This window comes from Meriones unguiculatus, chromosome 1 (genome assembly GCF_030254825.1).
Source record: "Meriones unguiculatus strain TT.TT164.6M chromosome 1, Bangor_MerUng_6.1, whole genome shotgun sequence".
NCBI lineage: Eukaryota > Metazoa > Chordata > Mammalia > Rodentia > Muridae > Meriones > Meriones unguiculatus.
Window position 1 is genome coordinate 53,562,659 of NC_083349.1, and position 24,482 is coordinate 53,587,140.

At 45.4% G+C, this 24,482-nt stretch overlaps 2 protein-coding genes across 4 annotated transcripts in view; one reads left to right on the forward strand and one right to left on the reverse strand.

The window, feature by feature from the left end:
• Positions 1-703: 703 nt before the first annotated feature.
• Positions 704-7,455, reverse strand: Rbp4 (retinol binding protein 4). 2 transcript variants are annotated; one of them, XM_060388919.1, is made up of 6 exons: positions 7,437-7,455; positions 6,995-7,126; positions 6,765-6,901; positions 6,502-6,608; positions 1,935-2,147; positions 704-1,001 (listed from the first exon to the last, which is right to left on the reverse strand). In XM_060388919.1, exons 2-6 carry the CDS (start codon positions 7,106-7,108, stop codon positions 964-966), a joined length of 609 nt encoding a protein of 202 aa, XP_060244902.1. In that variant the 5' UTR covers positions 7,109-7,126; positions 7,437-7,455; the 3' UTR covers positions 704-963. The 2 variants fall into 2 exon arrangements, with proteins under 2 accessions (XP_060244902.1, XP_021508779.1); XM_021653104.2 differs by lacking the exon at positions 7,437-7,455 and adding an exon at positions 7,243-7,399.
• Positions 7,456-17,274: 9,819 nt separating this feature from the next.
• Positions 17,275-24,482, forward strand: part of Pde6c (phosphodiesterase 6C) — a 52,985-nt gene continuing 45,777 nt past the window's right edge. For both annotated transcript variants that reach the window (XM_021653101.2, XM_021653102.2), the window contains exon 1: positions 17,275-17,944. In XM_021653101.2, coding sequence (XP_021508776.1) covers positions 17,465-17,944 — 480 coding nt within the window. In that variant the 5' untranslated portion in view covers positions 17,275-17,464. The remainder of the gene's footprint in view (positions 17,945-24,482) is intronic.

Sequence of the window (24,482 nt, forward strand, 5' to 3'; positions counted from 1 at the left end):
CCTCATGATATCCGGTCAGGCAGGAATTGATTGCTTCCCCAAGATTAATGAGAGAAGCCACAAAACCAGGCCCCAATCCCCCAGCTCTGAACTGGATTAGACTTAACACCAAGATGTTCTGGTAACATGGCCTTGCTGAGAGACAGGCTCTTGGGACCCCCCCCCCCCCCCAGGAACTGAGGCAAGTGCTACCCTAGAACTGACAAGTGCTGCTGCTGGTGGTGTGGTTCTGGCTGCTTCCTCTGTCACCCTGATACTCCTGTATATTCTCACGAGGGGATGCTGGCTTCTAGGGTCCCATCCCTGAACTTCCCCAAGGGAAAGCCAAGGCAGTCTCCTCTTCAACATTTTCTCCCCATCTGAAATACAAAGCGAATCACCCTAGAAGCAATGAAGAGCAGGGTGGCTTCCTAATGTCCACTCTGATCTGTGTTTCTCAGCCTTTATCCAGAGGGGAGCCTTCTGCCCTGCACACCTCATGGGCCCCGGGCTGACAGCCTTGGATCTAATGGCCTGGCCATGCTCACTTCCTCTTTGGGCTGTCAGTGCCTTGGCAGGTTGTTATTAAGGCCTTCTTGGCTTAATGAGGAAAACCTTTTTCAAGAAGTTAGAACCCAGTCTTCAGTATGGAGATCAAGTCTTGGCATCTAAAAGTACAACCCACCTACAACCGGACCACAAATAAGCCTTCAACGCATAGGAAGATGGTGACTACATGTTTAATAAATCAAGTTTGGAATCCCAAGCCTCGGCCGTCTCGCAAGGAACTTCAGTAAGATACACATGTGTGTGAACAGATTTGGTCATTCACACGTATAATTTTAGGCCTGTCAATGATGGCTTAATGTCCACCCAGAGAAGGGAAGGAGAGGTGGAAAACTAAACTTCGAAGATAAATAGAGATGAAGAGTGGATGAGAGTCAACCAGAAGTTTTCAAAGGAAACTTTACATCCTTGCTGTTGCTACAAGCTGTTTCTTGAGGGTATGCTTTGACAGTAACCTGAAATACAGAAAATCAGCCGTTAACGACAGAGAGGTGGACGGGTGCTTAGGTAGATAAATGAACTCCCCCGGACAGCCTTAGAGCAGGCGGCCATTCATATGCTTATATATGGCTGTGGGGGGGGGTGTCACACATTCTCCCACAGCTGACGCTGACGTTCTTTGAATTCTCCAGCGAGCAGCGGTGCTGAGGGCACAGGACCTGCTGCACTTATTCCTACCCCACTGCATCTCCAACGGCCCAAGAAAGATATTCTTTTCCTACACTTCACTGTGAGCCTTTTTGGATTTTGAAGCCCAGTTGCCCACAGAAATGAGTGCATGTCATTTCAAAACAGACAGCCCACTTCCCCCCCCTCATGCTTCTGAGTTTTAAATCAGGATCAGTTAAGAGAAATAGCTATTAAAATATCCCACTCTTATCTCAGGGGCTCTCCCTAAGAAACAAACCCATTGGAGACCCAGTGAGTTGAGTGATACTGGGTTTTATAAAGCATAAAGAGTATTGCAGGCACCAGTCTTTCCGCGACTTGCCACACTGATGATGCCTTTGTTTATGGTTTTACATAAAATGGCTGTATGCCCCATCCAGTTCCTTACTGGGGACACTTCATCCCCACGAAACTCTAACTCCGGCAGAATGATTTGTCAGGACTGCTGCACTGGGAGCAAAATGGCGTGGGAAGCAAAATATAAGGACAAGAGAGTGGCCCTGCAGCTTGGGTTATTGAAAGTGCCAGGATTTGGGGAAGGCGAACGTTTGGTCCCTTCCCTGTGTGGCTGATGGCAAAGCCCTGGGGAAGATTTAATCAAGAGGGGATAAGACTTGGCCCAGAGGAGGCTCCTCAGACAACCCCTCTGCGCAGATGCAGCGTTCCCCACCCCCTTTACCGGCCCCGCCCCGCCAAGCTCCTCAGGAAGAGCCACTCACCATTGTGCTCGATCCACCTGTACTGCCTTTCCAGGCAAAGCTCCTCCTGCCTCTGCCTCACCAGCCGCCGCGTCTCCGGGGTCAGGCCGTTGGGGTCACGAGAAAACACGAAGGAGTAGCTGTCTGCGCAGGTGCCGTCCAGATTCTGCAGGCGGCAGGAGTACTGCAGAGCGAAGGTGTCGTAGTCCGTATCGATGATCCAGTGGTCATCGACTGTAAATCAGAGAGCCACAGTGGCCCCTGGGGCCTGACCAACTTGTTACCACTGTTGGCCTTTCCTCAGGGAGCAGAGGATGCAGGGGTTCCTGATCGCTTTGTACAACTGGGCAGGTGAGAGGGGAGCTTGCTCTCTTTACAGAAAGGAGTCCTGGCATAGAGGGCACCTCGTTTGTGTCAGTGACTCTTTGATAATGGGCAGCACGACATTTTTCTAAGGGACCACTGAGGATGTACTGCCGCCTTTGCTACCTTCCCTCCCATAACATGTGTCTTTGTCTAATGTCTGACAGCCCTTAACTTACGTCACCCCCCACTCCAGGTCATCATTTTATCAACGCTGTGCAGAATCTACTCCCCACCATCTCACTTAGCCCCACTGTTCCCCTTCTTCGGTGGGCTGGAGGATGTCAATCTGATGATAATGGTTTTTTCAGGCTCTACCCTTATTCATGCTTAGGAAACCCGTTCATGTCCCTGACTTGACAAACGGGATACCCGGGGTCAAAAGCTGCTCACTATCCATCTTCAAATACTCCTTAGAATTTTCACAGGGGGCGGGAGCTAAGAAGATGGCTCAGTGGGTACTTGTGTCTGGGCCCAGCTGCCGAGACATCACAGCATGTGAGGCCACTCAAGTCCCCAGTGTAAGTCACCAGTGCCTCTCTACGGACACTTGAGATACCAGCCTAGGATTCAGAGGAGCACTGCCCAGGATCACCACATGTGCAGCCCTCTTCCTCAGCCCCTGTCTCCGCCAGACAAGAAGAGGAAGGAGCCACTCCTCTATCTTCCAGGCTTTCAGAGGCCTGGCTTGGAAATGTCCCTGGCCCACAACTCCTCTCCTAGGCAGTGGCCCTGGAGTTCCACAGTAGAGGGAACCAGAATAAAAGCTATGTGGCTGCTGCCGGGCCACCCCCTCACCACAGACTCCACCCTTCCCAGGCTCCTGAGCAGCTGGGCAGAGTCCTCCCATCTCTGGAGGAAGTCATGAGATCACTGGGTCATGAAGGGCACCCCGGGGAAACTGCCTCAGACAAAAAAGACACTCATCCTTCAGGTAGTACCTCAACTCATGGTCCAGGCATACATCAGCTTAACAATTTTGTCCCCAAATTGTTGCCAGAATATAAAATGTGACACGAGGGCTAACTCTCAATGCCTGATTTTAGTGCCCTTGGCTACTGCTTTTGACTTAAAAGAAGGCCTGAGCTCGTTTGGTTGATCTCCAGGTGCTTTTTTTTGGAAGGATAGCTCAGTCATAAAGAATCCTAACAACCTTCAACAGATACTCTCTCCTAACAGTATTTGCAAGAGAAGAGCTGCCAGGGTGCAGCTTGAAAGAATGAACTCCAGCCTTCCCTCCTGCAGCTGGGTAGGTTTCCTCGGAGAAGCAGACACCCCAAGTCTTTCCAGAGATCAGCTAACTCCACATGGCCGACTGTGGAGAGAGTGCCTGAGGCAGAGGCTATGTGGCTGTCAGACCATGTCCCCGACTCCCCTCCTACACTCCAGAATATGACATTACACCATGGCTGTGTCCACACTGAACGGATAGGCTGAGAGCTTAGAACTGTCTGGTTTCAAATGCTTAGCAGCGGGAAGTGTCTTGACTGGCTTTCTTTAAACATCCACCATTCACTGGCCTCACTGCTATGGCCCTAAGAAAATGTCCTCTTGGCTCCCTAGATCTGTGTCCTCCAGGTGAAAAGCTCCCTATGACTTTCAGGCCTAAGGATCCAACTAAACCACCCAGGAGACAGATTCCAGCTAATCACGATGTCATGGTTTGAGTTAGCTAGCCCACGGATTCTCCAACTTCATTGCTCAGAAAGAACTCATCCCGGGAGCCTATTGAAGATAGAGAGACAAGGCTCCACCCCAGAGCTTCTGATTCAGGAAGTCTGATTTGGACCCAGAAATCCGCACTTTGAAAAAATATTGCAGTTGACTTAGCTGAAGTTGGCCAAAAGACAAAGATTTTGAGAAGCGCTGATGTAGATGTTCAAGCCTGTGCTGTCCCTCACATTAACATTGCCAAGAGAGCAGCAAAGTTCATTTGGGACAAAAACCAAAGAAGTCTTAGTTCATGTTTCTCTGGGAGGGCAAAACGAAATAATGATCACAGTTAATATTTAATAAGCCCTTATTATGCCCCAAGCTAAACACCTCCATGCATTACAATAAGCCGTTCTTTCAACAATCTTATTAAATAGGAACTATCCCCTAACTCAATTTGGTAGCAAAGGAAATCAAATTTTGGAGAATCTAGTCTACAACTAAGTCTATATACTCAACCAATACAGGCTGACCCCAATGCCCTTCGCTCTTGAGATCTCTCACTCCGTGCTGGTAGAACAAGAAGAGGAGAAAGAGATCAGCACAGAGTGTACCCAAGGGAGGGGGCAGCAGGCCAGAGCAGTCTGCTAGCCCTGAAGGATGCAACTCAGCATTAGAGCTCTTGCCCAACATGGCTCTGGGTTCAGTTCCCAGGCCCTGTATAGAAAAAGGTCAGAAAAATGCAAAGGCATCAGCCCTTCGTTTCATCCAGCTGTCAAACTCATGGTAAGTTTCTGCCTTTAGCTTCCTATCTATCACCGTAGGGACTCAGAATGGCAGGGGTTTTCTTGGAAAGCCAGTATCAACTATAGAGGTTTACATCTTTAATTTGCCTTGAATTATTTCCACCCAGCCTGCCTTGGAGTGAGACAGAATTTGGGCCTCTCTGAGTGGGCTTCAGATCTCCTGTCCAAATTCATGCTATTTAATGCAAGGACAAGCTCAAGGAAGAAGGAACTTAACACAAGGAATCAAGATGGCGTTTGTGGAGAGGGTCCCCAGAGAAGCACATAGGACAGTGGGAGGCAGACACTTCAAACGAGTCTGTAGAGACTCAGAAAACAGGGGTGATGGTGGGGTGCATGTTCCTTTACATCATGTGTGCTAAGAGGTGTCACTAGGTCCCAGCAGTTAGCTGTGTGTGCGCCCCCGGGACACTCATTGACTCATTTAAATACTAAGTTTGAACCTGAAGGTGTCTGTGGGCTCTCACACTCCAGACCCAGAATATAAAAAGCTATCTATGATTTCTTGACCTAAGAGGTAGCTAAGAAGCGATAATATCAAACACAGAATTTACGTGTCAGGTGTTCTTCCAAGGGCTTTTCTGTATGCCCAGACATTATACCTTCGCAGCTTCCTGATGCAGGTGTTGTGGTTCCTTCTACTTTGCACAGGGGGAAACTGAGGCACAGAAAAGTTAAGCAACAATTTAGGGTCCCACAGGTTACAATTTAGCTAGGATTTGAACTCAGGTAGTGTGTGTGTGTGTAGATGGAATCCAGACCCTTGTGCATGCTAGCCAAACGCTATCCCACGGAGCTACAACTCCAAGCTGCCACTCCAGCCCTCAAGCAGCCTAATTTTAAAGCTCGCTGCACAGCTTCTTTTCAGAGAGGCGAACGAAGGAGGAATTTATCCTGAACATTCCCTTTCCCCCTAGTTCTCCACCTTCTTAACGCTGGGACCCCTGAATACAGTTCCTCATGTTGTGCTGAACCCAAGGATAAAGTTATTTTTCGTTGCTACTTCATAACTGTTTCTTTGCTACAGTTGTGAATCATAATGCAAACACCTGCATTTTCTGACTGTCTAAGCGACCCCTGGGAAAGGATCCTTTTTTAACACCCAAAGGAGTGGCGAATCGCTGCCATAGGGTTGGTTAATTTTTTCTCTTTGAGCTCTCACTATACTTCACACCCTAAATTACTCCCTTGTTATCAATATCGGTCAGATTTAGAGTTTGCCTGAAACGGGGAGGGATGTTAAAGAACATGTAGATTGTGTGTTCTGAAGCTTTAGTGAATCCAGTCCTTTAAGGGAACCTGGTTAAGAGTTTCAAAATCCTGCCTTGCCTGTGGCTGTTAGTATTTAAGGAAAGGAGACGAGACGTTATTGTATCCAGAACACTGCAACCCACTGGCAAGGCTCTAGGCTGTGACCCAACTCTATCCACAATGGTACCTTCATCTTGGGTATCTAGCTCTGCCGATATTTCAGATAGTTGCACTGTCTCGGGGATTCCGCCCCAAAGAGACAGAGTGGAGCGGTGACGCGGGAGGCAGCATGGCACAATTCATAGTGGGGTGGGTGACCAGGAAAATGGCACCTGAGAAGCCCCAAAGGTCCTTCCGAACTTGGACCGGGTGTTTGAGGCTGGGAATCCGGCCACTTTTACCCTCCCGCCCCCCTAAATTCAGACAGGGCTGAGGGTTCTGCTTCTTGCAGCCCTGCCCGATGGTGTCACTAAATAGAAAAGCAGCGATTTGGCTTTGGATGCCCCACTACTCACTTCCTCGCTGCAGAAAGGAGGCTACACCCCAGTACTTCATCTTGAACTTGGCAGGATCTTCCGTGTCTGTGAAAGTGCCCACCATGTCTGCACACACCTCCCAGTTGCTGCAAAAGCCAAGAGAACCCTGAGCCAAGGCAGGAAAGGGCTTCTACCCCATCCAAGGTGCTCCTTTTCCTTCCCAGCGAGGGTTGGGCTCCCAGCCAGGCAAAGGAGGGAGGGACCTTGAAACGCCCCCACACAGCCCACCAGAGGCCCCTGACCTCAGAATACGGACGCGGCCCTTGGCCGTGGCACTCATATGACCCTTCTCGTCCACGGAAAACTCAGCGATGATGTTGTCTTGCAAAAAGAGACCCTCGGGGTCTTTTTTGGCGATGGCGTACCAGAGCCCAGAGAACTGAGAAAGAGAGGAGAGAGAGAGCTGGGGACTGGAGTTTGGGGTTCCCCGCCGGCCCGCAGGAATAGCGGGAGGCCCCGGGGTGATACCTACCCGAGCCTTGTCGAAGTTCTCCTTGACTCGGAAGCTGCTCACCCTGCAGTCTCGCTCGGCGCTGCCGCCGCCTCCCAGCGCCGCCAGCAGCACGAGCACCCACACCCACTCCATCTCACCCAGAAGTCCGCCCTGCGGGACGGAACACGCGCCGGGTGAGCGCGGGGGTCGGAGGGCCCCACCGCCCGCCGCCCCATCCCGCCCTGCCCCGCCCCGCAGGACCCCCGGGGGTGCGCGGGGCCGCTCACCAGCCGGAGCCGCGTGCAAGCCTGGCCGCCGCGTTCGCGCGCGCGAGGAGCGAGGGAGCCGAGCGGCCCGCCGCGTTTTATAGCCCCGGGGGGAGGGGGTCTCGCTTTCGTAACCACACGGGGTGAAAGACCGCGGGGAGGTGCCGGGGGCGGGAGGGGGGGCGGCCGGGCTTGCATAACGCGCCCTGACTCACCGCCCGAAGGCACGCGGGGGGTCCCTCCGTCAGCCTCTCCACCCCTGTCGCCTCTGCTCCGAGCTCCGCGCAGGGTGGTCTTGGTGAAGCCAAACTCTCAGGCCCAGACGATCCACCAAGCCAAGAGCTGGAGCGGGGACCCAGCGGCAGCCAGCTGCTCTGGGGTGGCCTTCAGGTCCTGTTGCCCTGGCTGGAGGCCTACGTGGCCATGGTGTGATGATGGTGGCTTCACTGACCGAGAAGAGACCTATGATGCAGCTTGGAACATTAGTGTCGAGGCCCTGTCTTTCTCAAGTGGCCCCTGCTTCTTCTGAGGACCTGTTGGGCAGAGTTTTTCTGGCATATTTTGGTTGGGATTTTTCCCCCTTTGAAAAAAGGGCATATTTTACTCTTTGAGGAGTTTGTGGTGCTGTTTGCGTCAGTATTTGTTCTTTAGTTTCATCATCTTTAGAAGAACTAAAACACTCCCTGTTAAATATTCTCTAGAAGCGCAACCTGGACAGGACAGGAAATATTTTAGAAGCGCCGGTGGCCGAGTGGCTGGTCATCCACTTGTGTTGCCACACTTCTCTGAAACCACACTGAGAAACCTAACTGCCAACTGTTTACCATGCCTTTTTATTTCTAAACCATATTGGGATTTTACTTACTTCCAAAACAGTGAGGAAAATTGGCCCAGGAATAGACAAAGGAGAAATTCCATAACCTTAGTGGTCAGTAGCCAAAAGGCTGTTGACTGGCTGGCTTTTTTTTTTTTTTTTCGAGCTTGCATTCCATCAAAACAGACCAAAGGGAGATTTTGACCAAATGAGACTTAGTGACTTTTGCTGAGAAAGTATTTGTCTCTATTGCTTAAAGTCTGAGCGTCAGAGAGTAGACTGACCATTTTGCCACAGGTAGGCCTGAAATAAGAGATGGGGAAAGGAGAGGAGAGAGACACCACACAAAGAACTAAGTTGATGTTTCCTTCAATCATTAGCCACACTTGGCTACCTTGCAAAGACATCTGTGGCTTCCTTCAGCTTCCTGCGACCTTTTGGACATCACTGATTCTTTACCTTACGCCCTGCCCTGACCCCCACTCTTCATTCAATTCCCTGATAGTACAAGAGCCTTGCTGAAGTTCTCCTTGACACGGAAGCTGCTCGCCCTACACTCTTCACCCCCATTGTAGTCCCTGCCATCTCTGTTGCACTGTGTGTTTTAACTCTGTAGGAGTCCATAGACAGGGAACGCTGTGCTAACTGGGAAATTTTACCTTTGTTGTTGTTTTGTTCTGTTTTTGTTTGTTTGTCGAAACAGGGTTTCTTTATGTGGCCCTGGCTGTCCTGGAACTCAATCTGTAGACCAGACTGGCCTCAGACTCAGAGATCCGCCCGCCTCTGCCTCCTGAGAGCTGGGATTAAAGGCTTGCGCCACCACGTTCAGCCTAGTAATTGGGAAACTTGACTGGATTAGTTTTTACCAAAGGATGTACATACTTGTGCCTCAGTTTCCAGTACCCCATGCTCCTGCAAAATCTAAGGATCTCCGAAGCCTTTGCTTAAAATGATGCATTTGAATGTAATGTACATACTTCCTTGTGTATATGTCAGTCTTCTCTGGATCACAATGTTTGAAAGAATGCAAATGTTATGTAAATAACCCTTGTACTGTATTATTTAGAGAATGAGAAGAAAACGAAAGACTGTGTGCTCGTATAGATTCAAGTGTGATATGTTGCTATGCAAATGGTTGTTAACTCTACTGTTTAGAGAATAATGATAAAAATCTCCATAGAGATATGGGTATTAGCGCCTAACCACATAGTTCATAAACAGGCCAAAGCTGTGCAATATTCAGATTTATACACTGGGGAGAGGTGGAGGGCCTGCAGGATGGCGTGAGAACACAGCAGGATGTGGAGTGTTTCATCCTTTCCCCGGGGGTTCAGCAGACTGCAGCAAAGTCAAATTGTTCCTGTTGTTTTGATCTCTCTCTGCCTTCTTCCTTGAATATTTTTGGCTCGTTGTTGGTTGAACCCATAGATTAGGAAGTCAAGGCTGGTCCCAGGCAGCTCAAAGAAGATGTGCTCAGGAGGGTGGGGCAGAACCATGTGTTCGGCAAGGTATGTGATCCATATCTCTGCACCCAGGAAAGGACTTCCGGGTACCTGCCTGGCACCTGTCCAGCACTGTATTCCCTCTTCACAGTCCAGAGGAGAAGTCTGCCTCTTCCTGCACAACTTGAGTGATGACATGCTTCTGGCTGAGCCCACTGCCTCTGCATGAGTATTTCCGAAAGAAAAGTTCTGTAATCTCTCTGGTCAACCAGTTCTCCTGAAGCACATCCTGGAGATATATTATTCATTTATATTTTAGGTGTTTAGAAATCCGAGCAATTAATCCTTTCCTCTCCCTTCCCTCTTCCCTCCCTCCTCATCCTTTCCCTCTCCTTCTGTTTCCTTCTATTCTCCTTCCTCTCCCTCTCTCGCCCCTCTCTCATTCTTTTCCTCTCCCTCCTCTTTTTGTCTTCCCTCCCACTTCTCTTTTTCCTCTCTCTCTTCTTTTTTCCTTCCCTACCTCCTTTTCCTCTCCTTTTTCTCTCAAACCTTTATGTGTTAGATCCCAGCAGAGAAAAACAGTTTATTTTGGCATTCTCTCCTGGATTTCTTCATGATTCCAAATATGTGCTTTCAGGTTAACTGATGTTTTGGACATCATAAACAACATTTCATACACGCATATATATGTATCCAAACAGAAAACATTCACAGTGTTTACCCCTATATGATAGGATTTGAGATGCCCAAGATTTATTTTTCTTTGGACCCCTTGTATTTTTCAAATTTTCTACAGGTAATACATCAAACATAAAGAAAAAACAACAACAACAACAAAAAAAAAAAAAAAAAAAAACCCACTTCATTTGCCAAAATTTTTCTGGCTCTTTTTATAAGTAGAGTTGTATTTTGAGTTTGCATATAATGCATATGAAGTTCATTTCTTTGCCATTCCCCACTTTAAGGCTGACAGCTGCTACTGCCTTTCTTCTATGAAACACACCATTTGCACATGATAGTTACTGACTTACCTTCCTTTGCTGAAATCAGTGACTTTTTATTGTAAGTTTCACAAAAAGTATCTTTTTAAAAAGACCAATCAGAAACCAGGCATGGTGGCATACACCTTTAATTCCCAGCACTCAAGAGACAGAAGCAGGCATGTCTCTGGGGGTTCAAAGCCAGCCTGCTCCAAGCTACCCAGTGCTACATGTTAAGACCCTGTCCCCCCAAAAAATAAATAAAACAACCACAACACCAACAAAAATAATCGGATGTCACTCTTTCTAAGGTCTAGTTTCTCAGGGTTTGGCACGTATACCACAGGTGACTGCTTATTCTTTCGTCAAAATCTCTGCACTCGCCTTCCACAGACAGTACCCCTCCAGTTCTTGCCTTCCTTGCCTACCCATCACCAAAGCTCCATAAGGCTACAGCCTATGTCCTGGTCTTTGGAATGTGTTTTCTCTTTATGTGTAACCCGTCTCAGATGGGTCACATCAAAGCTGCCTGTCCAACCAACCATGACTTCTGTTTTACTTGCTGCCAATGAAACATCCAACTAGGGTGTCCTGCCTCCCACTGTGCTCAGTGATTTTACTTGCATGAGAAATAAACTTCCACCAGTCTAAGCCCCTGAAATGCTGAGGGCTCATCTATAACATTAACACCAACCTGGGAGGGCAAGCCACCTCCTAGAAAATGCTGGCAGAGGTTTCTCCATGATTGAAAGAACCAATGCAAGATATTTACACCCCTGCCATCAAACAAGTCAAGCATCTTTTGACCACTCCACTTCGTACAAAGTGACATTGACTTCCTCAGGCTGTCAAGGAGGCCAAGAAAAAGGAAAAACGAGCAAGCTGGGCAGCATTTAAAAGAAAGCAAAAGTCTTGGTTGAAAACTGAAAAGTTAGCGAGCTAATGTTTTTGGGTACAGAGAGTCAAACTGATGAGAACAGAAGATAGTAGCCCAATGGGGGAAGGGATCCCCAAAGCAGCAGTTCTGAGAGTCTTTGCCAGAGGCCAGGACTAACAGGAGGATGGCTTCCATTCCTTGTCATTCCCTGTCTGAAAGCTGTAGGTGACCATGCAGCTAAAACAAAGCCAGGGTCAAACCCATCCCCACACAGCACCCCACTTTATGCCATAAGCCCTTTTTAAAAGCCCCAAGCTATAATTTCAGCAGTATCCTATTTCTGGTGCCTCCCCAACCTTGGGTAGAAGCCTTGAAATTCTTTGTTCCTATTTCCTTTGCTGTTTACCTCCTGTAAGAGCTTCACGCGTAGTGTCTGCTATAGCTCTGTTAACTGAATTCAGGGGCTTTGTATTCAGTGACAGATAGCTCAAGCAATATTTTCTGGGTGTCACTGTTGCCATGTAATAAGTTGAATGCATTTCCCATACTACACCTCCATGATAAGTTCTTTTGATTTTTTAGGCATTATTTTTACATAACGTAGCTACTGAGCTTTAAAGCTTGTCTCTGGCCTCCGACATATTACAGCCAACAGGTCAGGTTTTTGTAGTGGAAGTTTTGGTTTCCTTAAAAACTCAGTTATGCTGTGTAAATACGTTTTTGTTTTAATCCCAAGTGTGGGATATGGGACTGCCTTAGTCTGTCCACAGCTGATAATTGCCTTGAGCAGGGACATGATCTCTGCCAGCTGCAGTTAGTCTAATGCTGAGGGCTTGGAGGGCATAAACACAAGAGCTAGAGAGAAAAGGCTTCTGTAACTTCAATAGAAGTTGGACGGGTAGCCCAACTGCCACATCCAACAACCCCACTCAGCTCGAGGAAACCAGACTGATTATTTAAACTCTCTAACAGCAGTTGGGGTTGCCTCTTCAGAGTGCGTAATGGCAACTGGAGATAGAAACTGGTCCTCTAGGCAAGGGCCCCAAAGCAGAAAGTCCAAGAATATTCTTGCTTGAGGCGAGGAAAGCCAGAAGAGCCTTCTGGTATTTGGTTCCTTGTCTCCTTTTGGAAGCTATTAGCGTAGAAGTAACTAAAATGAGAGGAGGTACCTAATGCCTCATGGGTGGGCTACCTGGATCCATGCTTCATTCCATTTTCTGCCATAAATCCTTTAAATAGTCTCCACACTACTCAAGGTAGCTAATTCTGGGTATCCGTCCCTGCTCTATTGGATTTCTGCCATCTGCCTTTTAAGATTCCATCTACAGATTTATAATAAACTTCTTTGTAAAATTCATTCTTTGTCACCCATGAGTTTTGTTCTTTGAATTTGGGGAACAAGAATTGGGACGGCACTGACTCTGAGCTTCCACACCCAGAGGCAAGAGAAAAGGTGTCTGCTAGACTCAAAGACACTCTGCTTTTCCTGTATCAAAACTAATGATTTTCAGTGGTCACAAAGGCACCAACCTCATCAATTTAATTGAAAATAGTTTGGGTCCCATCATCCACATTATCTCCAAGATGTTCAATCATACTGACTAGTTAGGAACTGGCAGAGCAGTCACCTGGGGGCTCTTCCGGTCAGAGCACCTGGACAGTTAACAGCAAGGACACGACTGAGCCCCTGGCTTTGGGCTTTCCATGGGATAGTACCAGAACAGAGGAACTGATGGGAGTGGAGATGCAGAGTGGGCTGTATGTAGAGACGGGAAAAACTTGCTGAAGCCCCACATATTGTTGGATAGGAATCAAACATCAGGTCATTAGGCTTGGGAGCAAGTGGCCTTCTCTGCTGAGCTAGCTCTCTAGTCTGTCTGAGCAATTTCTAATCTTTCACTTTTATAACCATGCTTACAACAAACACATTGCAATAATATTAATGACATATATCTTTAATTATTTTCATGATGTAATGTGCATAAGTTTAGGATTAAGGCCTATTTGCATTTTCAGGGTATTTGATGATGACCTAAATGAAGTATATGTTATAAATCCACATACCCATGTCGAGTATTTACTCTTTCCCATTTATCTTGTCCAATACTACAAGATCACATTTTCATTATAATTTTGATATGTTAATTGTGCCAAATTAAAGGGTTTTACTGTGGTATTTCTATACATTCATATAACGTAATTGATTATCTCTACCTACTCTTCTCTGCTCCCCCTCCCCTGCCAGCTACCCCCTTCCTAGTCCCTGAGAAGCACTCTTATAGTTTCAGGTCTCTGGATTTTTGTTTCTACATATGAAACAAAACATGTGGTGCTTGTCTTTCTGCATCTGGCTTATTTTGTTTAACACATTGGACAGACTCCAGTTTTATCCATTTTCTTACTAATGATAGAATTTTTTTTTCTTGGCTGAATAATACTCCAGTATATGTTATATTATATAGAATAATATATTTATGTATAATGTATAAATATATGCTGAATGTATACAGTTTTTCTTCATTTGTAGATGGACATACAGTCTGATTCCGCCATTTGTTCTAATGCTACAACAAAACATGAGCATGTCAATGTCACTGCTGTGCCCACTTCATTTCCCTTGGATATACATCCAGGAGAAGGCTAGATGGATCCTTTGGTAGTTCTGTAGTTTTCGTTTGTTTGTTTGCTTTGTTTTTTGTTGTTGATTTGTTCGTTTTTTGAGGACTTTCCATTCCGTTTACTGCAATGACTATAGTAATTTACATACACACCACCAGTGTATAAAGTCCACTTTTCTCCACATCTGTGCCAGCATTGGTTGTTTTAGTAATAACTACTCTCTCCAGATGAGATATAGTTTCAATACAGATTGAATTTGCATTTCTTCCATACCTAATAATATGCAGTATTTTTCTTATGTATCTATTCACAATTTGTATTTCTCCTTTTGCAAAGTATCTATTCAGATCATTTGATAATTTTTATGCCATGCAAAAATATTTTTTGTTAATTTTTTTTCAAAGAATTTCAATCCAGCCACGTGGCTGCTCTGGCAAGGGATCATATCCAAAGACCTGCTAGGTCTATGTGCTCTGGCTGGAATGCAGACACAGTCTGGATTACAGTATGATCTGGCTGGAACACAGACATGCACTTAGCACATGCCTTCAATACCAAACAATGAAGGTAAGGTTAGTTATAGAGTGAAGTAACCATATTTGAAAGTGACATCTAATTGAGGGGCAGGTGAGAGTGACAAATCAGAGAAAGATTTGACAGAAGGAGTCAGAGATAGGACACGCCCAACTCTCTTGAGAATAGATAGGACAGGAAAGTGAGGCTGCTTAAGAGCAGTGCAGGGAGAGAGAGTTTTTACTGAGAGTTTTTCCCTGGGACAGTTTTTCAGAGACAGGTTTCAGAGAGAACAAGCCAGACAAGTGAAGACATAAGAGTAAAACATGTTGCCAGAATTAGTTTGAGGCCAGGCAGAGCAATTCAGTCAGAAGCCAAGAAAAGCCAGTTTGAATCAGTCATCTTAGAGAAGAGTTTGGGCCAGAACAGATGAGTTGAACCAGGCAGCCAGAGTTCAGAAAGACCTAGAAAGCCTTGAGGAATGGCTCTCATCTCATTTCATTTTGGGGAAATACAAACAACATTTACAAAATTGATTTTTGACAATCTCATACATGTATGTAATGAATTGTGATTGTCCTTTGGAGCTTGGTGGATTTTACCCATGATTTTATTTATGTGCTGTGCTAATTTTTTAAAAATTTATGTGTATGTGTGGTCTCAGAAGCCAGAGGGGGCATTGTATAAATCCTTGCTATAAAAGGTGTTTGTGAGCCACCTGATGTGTGTGCTGAGATCTGAACTTGGGTCTTCTGGTAGAGCAGTAAAGATCGTTACCACTAAGCCATCTCTTCAGTGCCAGTGTTACTTCTATTGCTTTATGTGTGGTGAACCATCCTTGCATTCCTGGAATGAAACCAGCTTATAGGACTGGATGGCTTCCCTGTAGAATTTTATCAAACTCTTAAAGAAGAACCAATACTTCTCAAACTGTTTTGTGGAATTGAAAGAAAGAGAACTCTTTTTAAAACGATTGTTACTTTTTTCCCTGTGTCTGTGTAAGCATATGCACATAGGTGTGAGTGTGTTCTCAGAGGCCCTTCGCAAGAGCAGTAAAGAAAGTGCTCTTAACACTCTGTAGCTGTGGAGAGGTAACTCTTCCAAACATACTCTACAAATGCAGCACCACTTTGCTGCCAGATTAAACTGTAAAGCATCTTCTTCTATCTCAAAAGCTTCAAAGCCCCTAGTGTAGCTTCTAAAGTTCTGTGATTAGGGCTCAGTCAACATTCCTAGACTCATTTCCACTTGTTCTGTCTGTTATCCTTTTGCTTTTAGAAAAGTCTCATCACTGATTCAATCTCACTATTGTTGCTTGATCTCGGCTTTTCATATCCTGACTATAACCTAATGCCTCCCTCTGAGGATGCTATGGATGAAGTAGTCAACTAGCAAAAGCCCTCCTGAGAGGAGACTTGAGTGCCACATAGCAGGAATAAGAAAATGTGGCTTCTTTACCAGATTCTTTGGGGTGACAGATGGATCACTGCCGTACAAATGGGCATAACTTGTTAATGCTGGTGTGAGTTATGTTCCCCTGGGAAAGCCATGTTAGAACTAAGAATTTCAGTTCATGGCCTGGACCCTGCAGGCTCAACCTCTCTCTTCCATGACTGCTACGATTACTGTATGCTAGTGAGGCAGAGCTTTGCATTGATAGACTTAACGAGACCTGCACTTTGTCCTTTAGAAGTTAATCGAAGGAGGATACACTAACAATTGATGGTCATCGTTTTTCATGTTAACTTTTATCTTGTGATGCTTGCAGCTTTGTTGAAACGGTTAAAGGACTCATCAAGACTTGAAGCCAGCGCTTAAATATTCAAAGCCAGCTGGATTGGAAACTGTTTTGTTTGCTTTAAGATATGTGTGATAGTGTTGCTTGAGGAAAGGTGATTAATAGGCACTAAAGCTTGATAAAATAAACATTAAACAAAACTTAGCAGTGCTGCGTGCGCTCTGTTTGCCAGCAGCCCTTGAGATGTCAAGGATCCTAGCAACAAAAGATACAGCTCATGTCCTGTAGATTCAATAAACTGCTTAGGGGCCACGTGGGTGATGCCCGGCTACTACTGCTGAAAACAAAATCCTAACTAATAGGCTTAGAGGCAGAAAAGCCAGTTAGGCACAGCATGGGTCACTTCTGCAGTCACATCCTTGACAGGCATTCTCATGCAATCTGTGGTTCCTCTGTACTTAGGCATATGTATATTTTTTAAAAAACTATGTTTAGCTTTCTTAGTAATAAGTCTCAGTTTTCTTCCTTTAAAGTAATTATAAGACAACGCTTTCTAACATGAGGACCATTGAGAACGAAGACTTTTAGAGAAATAGTAGACAGAACAACCTGGGGAATCAAAGGACTTTTGAGAAGAGGGAAGAAATAGTTACTGGTTTGTTAGTTTGTTTGTGTGTGTGTGTTGTTGTTTCTGGCTTGGATGCTAAAACCTTCTGTCTCCCTGACCAATGCTCACTGAAATAGTTAAAGGTGCTACATACACACACACAAAAAAACCCAACCACTCTCAGGTCTGCATACAAGCCATCCCAATAGCTGTCACACAAGAGCAATGTAAAGAGCCTGTCTACTGTGAGGTGACCAATGGAGAAGTGGGTGATTCTTCCTGGCTGTGGACAGCAGCAGTTGAATCACTCTTCTGGGACAGCCATTGCCACCTGACTCTTGCCTGGCTGTTCAAAGATTCTCAGACGACTTTCTGAGGACTTACAGGCTAATGATGCTGAGGATTTTGTGACTTAAAGAACTCCTTAATCCACTGCCTCCTGTCTACTACCATAAGCCGAGGTCTTGTGTCACGTCCCAGGCAAAAGAACCACTCAGCCATTTTCCTGCTTCCCTTTTGGGGGCTTAATGAAGTACCATCTGGGGCTTCCTTGGTGATTTTGGCCAGGATGTATCTCCTTCCTGTCATGCTGCTCAGGGTATCACTCTAAAGAGCCCTCCACTCTGGACAACAGCAGCAACACAAGCCACGCCATGGGCGAGATCAGCCGAGATGCCGTGGAGCGATACCTTGAAGAGAACCCTCAGTTTGCCAAGGAGTACTTTGACAAGAAGCTTCGGGCAGAGATGTCGGGGGTGATCTTCAAAAGCGGCCATCCAGGGCTCCAGGCCAGTATGCCTCTCCCTGAGATGACGCAGGTGGAGGAGTCAGCTTTGTGGCTGGAGCTACTGCGGTCTATGCAGGACGAGGCAGGCAGCGCTGAGCAGGTGGCTCACAGGGCCCTACAGACGCTGGCTCAGCTTCTGCAGGCTGACTGCTGCAGTATGTTCGTATGCCGAGCAAGAAACGGCATACCCGAGGTGGCCTCCAGGCTGCTGGACATCACCCCAACTTCTAAATTTGAGGATAACCTCGTGGCCCCTGACAGAGAAGCTGTGTTTCCATTGGACATTGGGATAGTTGGCTGGGTGGCTCAGGTGAAGAAAGCCCTTAATGTCCCGGATGTGAAAAAGGTAGGTGGCCCTTCCTGGAGTGGGGCAGAGGAACCGAGGGGAATGAGATGACAGATCTAGGCAGGCTAGAGTTAACAAATCAGAGTACAAAGTCCCCCGTGAAGCTGCAGTTTCAGAGGAGCAGTTGGATACAACTTTTTAGTGTCAGTGAGTCTTGACTTTTTTTCTTTTTTTTAATTAGGTGTTCCTGGCTAGGCCTAGTGTGTTCCTCATCTCCAACTCACTTCCTCCATTGCTTTGAGGACTGCTATTCTGGCAGGCCTACTAGTACATCAGCCAGCACACCAAAGACTAGCGCAGGAAACCTTTCCCAGGCCTCGCACTCAATACCCTTGGGGGTTTCTCTGGAATGAACTGGCACACAAGCCAATTCTTTCATTCATAGGTCCACTGTGTGTGGGGGGGGGGCAGGGGGGAGAGCATTTTACTATTCAAATGTTAAAATATTTGATCCGAATCGTCACAAAAGAGGATTTAAGTGATTCAGTGCAACTGGCCCCTCCTCCACAACTGGGATCATCAATCACAAATTTCCATCTATAAGGAGACATTTGCACCCTGCTAAAGAGCAAGACTACACTGTAATAAACCAGGGCATTGCTAGCTATGCTCCTTGTGAAAACAAAAAAAAAAAAATCAACTGTCTTCTGACCACTGCCTCACGTGGTCATTTTTTAAAAAGCATTATAAATTGCTAACCGTTCATAATTCCTCCCTGGGAAGCACCATTGAGAGCACCAGCCTCAGTTTCTTTCACTCTTTCTTTCTTTCTTTCCCTGAGAAAGCCTCCATGCTCTCGCACACCCACACCCCATTACTGAGAGTTACTATTGACTAGACAGGAACAGTGCTATTGGGATGGAGAGGAGATGAGTCAGAGGGCAGCCCCTAAAGTGCTTTCTGTGCAGCGTCCATAAACTGGCTCGTGACTAAGGGCAGCTGAGAGGTCAGAGATAATCTCCAAATATCCCCGAAGCTGATTACGGAAGGCTTGCACAGATACAGAGGATCAGTGTGTCAAACATTAGCACCACTCCGCAAACACCCATAGGGCGCTCCTCAGGTCCAAGGGTTGATCTGTGTTCTGAAGATGGCTTCTCTTGACCCCAGCTGACAGGCTGTGTCCCAACACCTGGAATTTTCTAATGAGAACATGCTTCTTCACATCTCCACAATTACAAAGACAGCAAGACTTTCTTTCTTTCTTTCTTTCTTTCTTTCTTTCTTTCTTTCTTTCTTTCTTTCTTTCTTTCTTTCTTTCCTTTTCCATTAAGGAAAATTGGGTAAAATGATTTCAGGTCGGGAGGAGTTAACAGCAAGTGTGCTCCAAGAATGATGTGCCCCCTGGGCCATCCTGTCCCTGGAGCTTTTCCTGAGGGTGGTGAGCTCAGGGCCACAGCGTCTCCTCCCTTCCCTCAGCCCTCCTGAGGTTCAGAATGGGGTGTGGAAGACAGCCATGCTGAGTTCAGTGGGAGACAGAGGCTCATTTGCTCTCTGGGTCTACAGATTATAAGCACTTCCTCCATTAGGGTGGTGCTTTTCAACTCCAGCAATACATTAAATCCAGTTAATAATACTAATGCCTGTGACTCCCAACAGACCAACCATAGCAGGCTCTGTTTGGAACATGGGCTCCCCAGGTGGCACGAATATGCAACCAGTGCTGAAACCCACAGGTCTACTGGGTGAGCAGATGCAGGAAGATGGAGAGTAAGTCTAGTCGAGTGTGGAGTACCTGAGATGGGAAGGCCTGGTGAATCTTTAGCCCAGCCTTCTTCTATGTCAGTTGGGAAGTTTATGGTCCCAGACCAGCATCAGCCTCAGAATGCATGGCGGAGGTCAGCGAATGAGAAGAGTTAGGACAGAATCAGGACCTCCCGACTCTGGCCAGTGCCCTCCACTCTTCACCGTGCTTTGGTCACTGCAGTAAAATCTGCAGCACAAAAAGGTTGGAAGTTTTAAGTGAAGTGTCGTAATCATTCTTTACCTTTCCACTACCTTTGCCAGCTAATAAAGAATTTTCACTTCTTAGCCTTATCTGATTTTGACAAAGACTCTTTTCAGGCACTATGCCTGACATTTCCCCCTTTGCAGAAAGAATCTGTTCACGGTGAGAAAGGCAGCAAGTCAGGTCTGAAACAGCCCCCAAAGTCCCCAAGGCCTTCCCCCACAACATACCACTGACCACACACACCTCTCATCTGGGTAGCAGTGTAGACACAGGTGAGTATGTAGGTGACACGGAGACAAAAGTGCAGGGTTGGTGGCTCCTGACCCTGGGGCCCATGAAGGTGGTAACAGGGACGCTGTGGCAGTGCTCTGCTAGGCCTGGGTGGAGGCCCATGTCTGAAGTCTAGTCATTGTAATGAACTGAGTCTCCAGTGCTGGGAATGAAGACAACATAAACAAACAAACAAACAAACAAACAAACAGGATTGACTCGCAGTAGCTCCTCAGTTAACCACAGCAATCATATGAGCAAGTTTATGTGAATTGAACTAGAGTTTGGTTAAATAAAGGTCAACAATTACTGTTGGTTGAAATCAGGTTAAAAGGAGAAAAACTTTTAATAACAGGAAGCTGAGGGAAAAACAAACAAACAAACAAACAAACCCTGTGCTGTTTCCTCTTCTATTGGGGAAGCTGGTTATTAACTGCTTAGGTGCTTGCTGTTCAGTCAGACTGATTGGGAAAAAAAGCTCTTCAAGGCTGATGTTTCCAATAATTAACTAGATGTTTATAGGTCCCCTTCCTTCCTCTCTTCCCCTTCCTCTCTCTCCTCCTGCCTCTTGATCTCAAGAGCTGGTAGAGTCTTAACCTTTAGACGCACTGAGTTAGCAGAGATGGTGTCTTGCTACTCCACTGTCCTCCAGTGGCTTTTAGGAGCTCCATTGCCGGTGTGTGTGTGTGTGTGTGTGTGTGTGTGTGTGTGTGTGTGTGTGTGGTGGGGGAACAACCATTGGGGGAATTCGGGAGTCCATAAAACAAAATATATTTAGAAAAAAATCTAGAAAGGCTTCCCCCACATTGAGGGACAGTTTAACCTGGACTTTTAGATGTTATAATATGCTAACATCTAATTTTGAAAGTTAAAAGTCACCCTCTCAAATGACCCAAGAGGACTTAAGAGCATTTGCTTGTTTTTAGAATCTAGATTAACGTGATGTCTAGGACGAAATGCGTCTGGAAAGACACACTATCTATTTCCAATTGCTGGGCCACATTACTGGGATTTCAGCTTTTCAGTTTATGCCAATGACAGCTGTGTAAAATGAAGCTGACAAAACCAGTAATGGATAACAGCACTGAAAAAAACACCTTTCAAGGAGTGAGCCAAGAGAAAGAATTGAAAGGAGTCTGGAGACATCCTGGCCACAGGGTAAGGAGGCTACAGGAAGCAGAGGCAATAAATAAAGGGGCCAATGAAGAACTGTGGCACCGGGCAGATCACTGGCCCCTGCACGAAGGGCATCCTCGGCCCTGATACCTCCACCTTGCTGAGCACCTGCCTTCTTCTGTGACTAGAGCAGGTGAGAAAAGTGAGAACTAAAAGCAAAATGAACACTGTAGAAAGGAAACTGCTTTTCCTCTAGGCAAAAGAGGGAGGTGAGCATGCTTCTCTTTGCTGTATTATCCAGTGTCTACTGTGTGCAGGAACTTACTGTCCACCTCTCCCTGTTTACACTGTGGACTCTGGGCTCTACACAATAGCTCTCTTTCTGCTTTAGATTAGAAAACATGGAGCAGGGTGGTGGTGGTGCATACCTTTAATGCCAGCACTTGGAGGCAGAGGCAGGTGGATGTCTGAGTCCAAGGCCAGCCTAGTCTACAGCACAAATTCCCGGATGACTAGGCATACACAGAGAAACCCTGTCTCAAACAAACAAACAAGCAAAATAAAAAATAAAAACAATACACAACATACCCTAACTTATGGGACACAAGGTGAGTCTTCCAGGCAAGTTCATAGCCCTAAGGACCTACATTAAAAAAATTGGAGAGAGCTGATACCACTAACTTCCCAGCACACCTGAACGCTCTAGATTCTAGAACAATGGTTCTCAATCTTCCTAATGCTGCAACCCTCTAATACAGTTCCTCATGTTGAGATGACCCCCCAACCATAAAATTATTATTTTTTGCTACTTTATAAGTATAATTTTACTACTGTTATGAATTCTAATGTAAATATCTGATATGCAGGATATCTGATATCTAACCCCTAAGGGGGTTAAAACCCACAGGTTAAGAACTGCTGCTTTAGAACAAAAAATAAATCATACCCAAAGGAGTAGATGGCAAGAAATAATAAAACTATTTATTAAAATCAATAAAATAGAAACAAACAAAAACAATAGAAAGAATATTGAAGCAAAGCATTGGTTCTTGAGAAACACAGTAAGATCAACAAACCTTACTCAAATTAACTAAAAGGCAGAGAGAGATCCAATTTAACAAAATTAGAAATGAAAAGGGGACATAACAACAAATACTAGGGAAATCCAGAGGTTCATAAAGATATACTTTAGAAACCTATACTCTACCAAATTGAAAAATCTAAAAGAAATGGATAATTTTCTCAATATATACTAGTTACCAAAGTTAAATAAAGGTCAGATGAGTGATTTAAACAGACCTACAACCCCTAGTGAAATAGAGGCAGTCATTAAAAGTCTCCCAACCAAAAAAAACTCCAGGGCCAGAGATGGTTTTAGCGCAGAATTCTACCAGACTTTTATAGAAGAGTTAATGCCAACACTCCTTAGATTATTCCACAAAATAGAAACAGAAGAAACATTGCCAAATTAGTTTTCTGACCAGAGCTACTCTGACATCCAACTACTTAAAAACCCAACAAAGAAAGAGAATTATAGAACAATTTCAGGCAACAGAGCAGGCTATAGAATGGAAAAAAAATATTTTACCAACTATACATTTGATACAGAGGTAGTATCCAGAATATATAAAGAACTCAAAACAAACAAACAAACAAACAAAAAAACTATATATCAAGGAAACAAATAACCCAATTTAAAAATGGGTTAAACAGAAACTTCTCAAAAGCGAAACTCAAATGGCTAAGAAACATTTAAAGAAATGTTCAACATACTTAGTTATCAGGGAAATGCAAACCAAAACTACTTTAAGATTTCATCTTACACTAGCCAGAATGGCTAAGCTCAAGAAAACAAGTAATAGCTCATGCTGGTAAGGATGTGGAGTAAGGCAAGCTGTCCTCCATTGCTGGTATGAGTGCAAGCTTGTACAGCCACTATGGAAATCAGTGTGCTAGTTCCTCAGGAAGATGGGAATAGATCTACCTCAAGAGCCAGCTATACCACTCTTGGGCATACTCCCAAAAGACGCTTTATCCTACCACAAATACACTTGCTCAACTGTGTTCATTACTGCTCTATTCTTAAAAGCCAGAAAATGGAAACAACCTACATGTCCCTCTGCAGATAAATGAAAACGTGGACCATTTTATTTATACAATGGTGCATTACTCAGACATTTTTAAAAAAGTGAAACCATGAAATTCCGAGGTAAATGGATGGAACTAGAAAAAAAAATCATTCAGAGGGAAGTATCCCAGACCAGAAAGACAAATATGGTATGTATTCACTTATTTGTAGATATTAGCTGTTAATACAATCATAACCAAGCTATGATCCATAGAATCACAGAGGTTAGAGACAGAGTAAGGGTCTAGGGGCACCAGATAGATATCCTTAGGAAAGGGAACTAAGATAGATAGTTATAGGTGGATGGGGGGAACAAGAGGATCAAGTAGAGAGAGGGAGGGAAAGGGGTAAAGGAGGGAATGTGGGAAAAGACAGCTAAAATTAAGGGCCATTGGAAGGGTAGTATGGAAACCTGATACAATAGAAACATCTTAAAATATATACATACATGAAGGCAATCTAAACAAAATAGGCAAATAATGGTGGAGACAGAGCCAAATAGCCATCTATTGTCACCAAATGAAGCTTCTAGTGCTGGGATTGGGTTCTTGATCCCATGAGAATCCCCAAACAATTCAGGCTGTTGCCAAGTGGAGGAGGTTGTCCTCCACAAACTGACTTCAAGGCTCCATTGATGAAACCAACACCCACACAACTCACTGAACATGGACAAGTCAAGCTGGTGCCTTCATAGAACCTTCACCCCTATGCTCTCGTGTCTTTGGTATAGGAAGCTACTCTGCATGCTACCAAAGGAGAAATGTAACACCAGCCGGGCCACAAAGCCTTTGATCTGCAATAGTGTTCTGCCTGCAAAATGTTCCAGGGCATTGATAGCACAAAGCTTGTAGGCATAACCTACTACTGTCTGATTCAACTTACAGCCTGCTCACACTCAACATTGCTTGGGCAACCAAGAACCTGAGAGCAGATGTCCCAGAGACCTAAGATAAAACCAAACACCAATGTTCTAAAAACAAAACAAAATCCTAGGAATAAAATGACCCCTAATGACATTCTTCTATGGTCATGGATCAATGCCTTGCTCAGCCATCATCAGCGAAGCTTCCTCC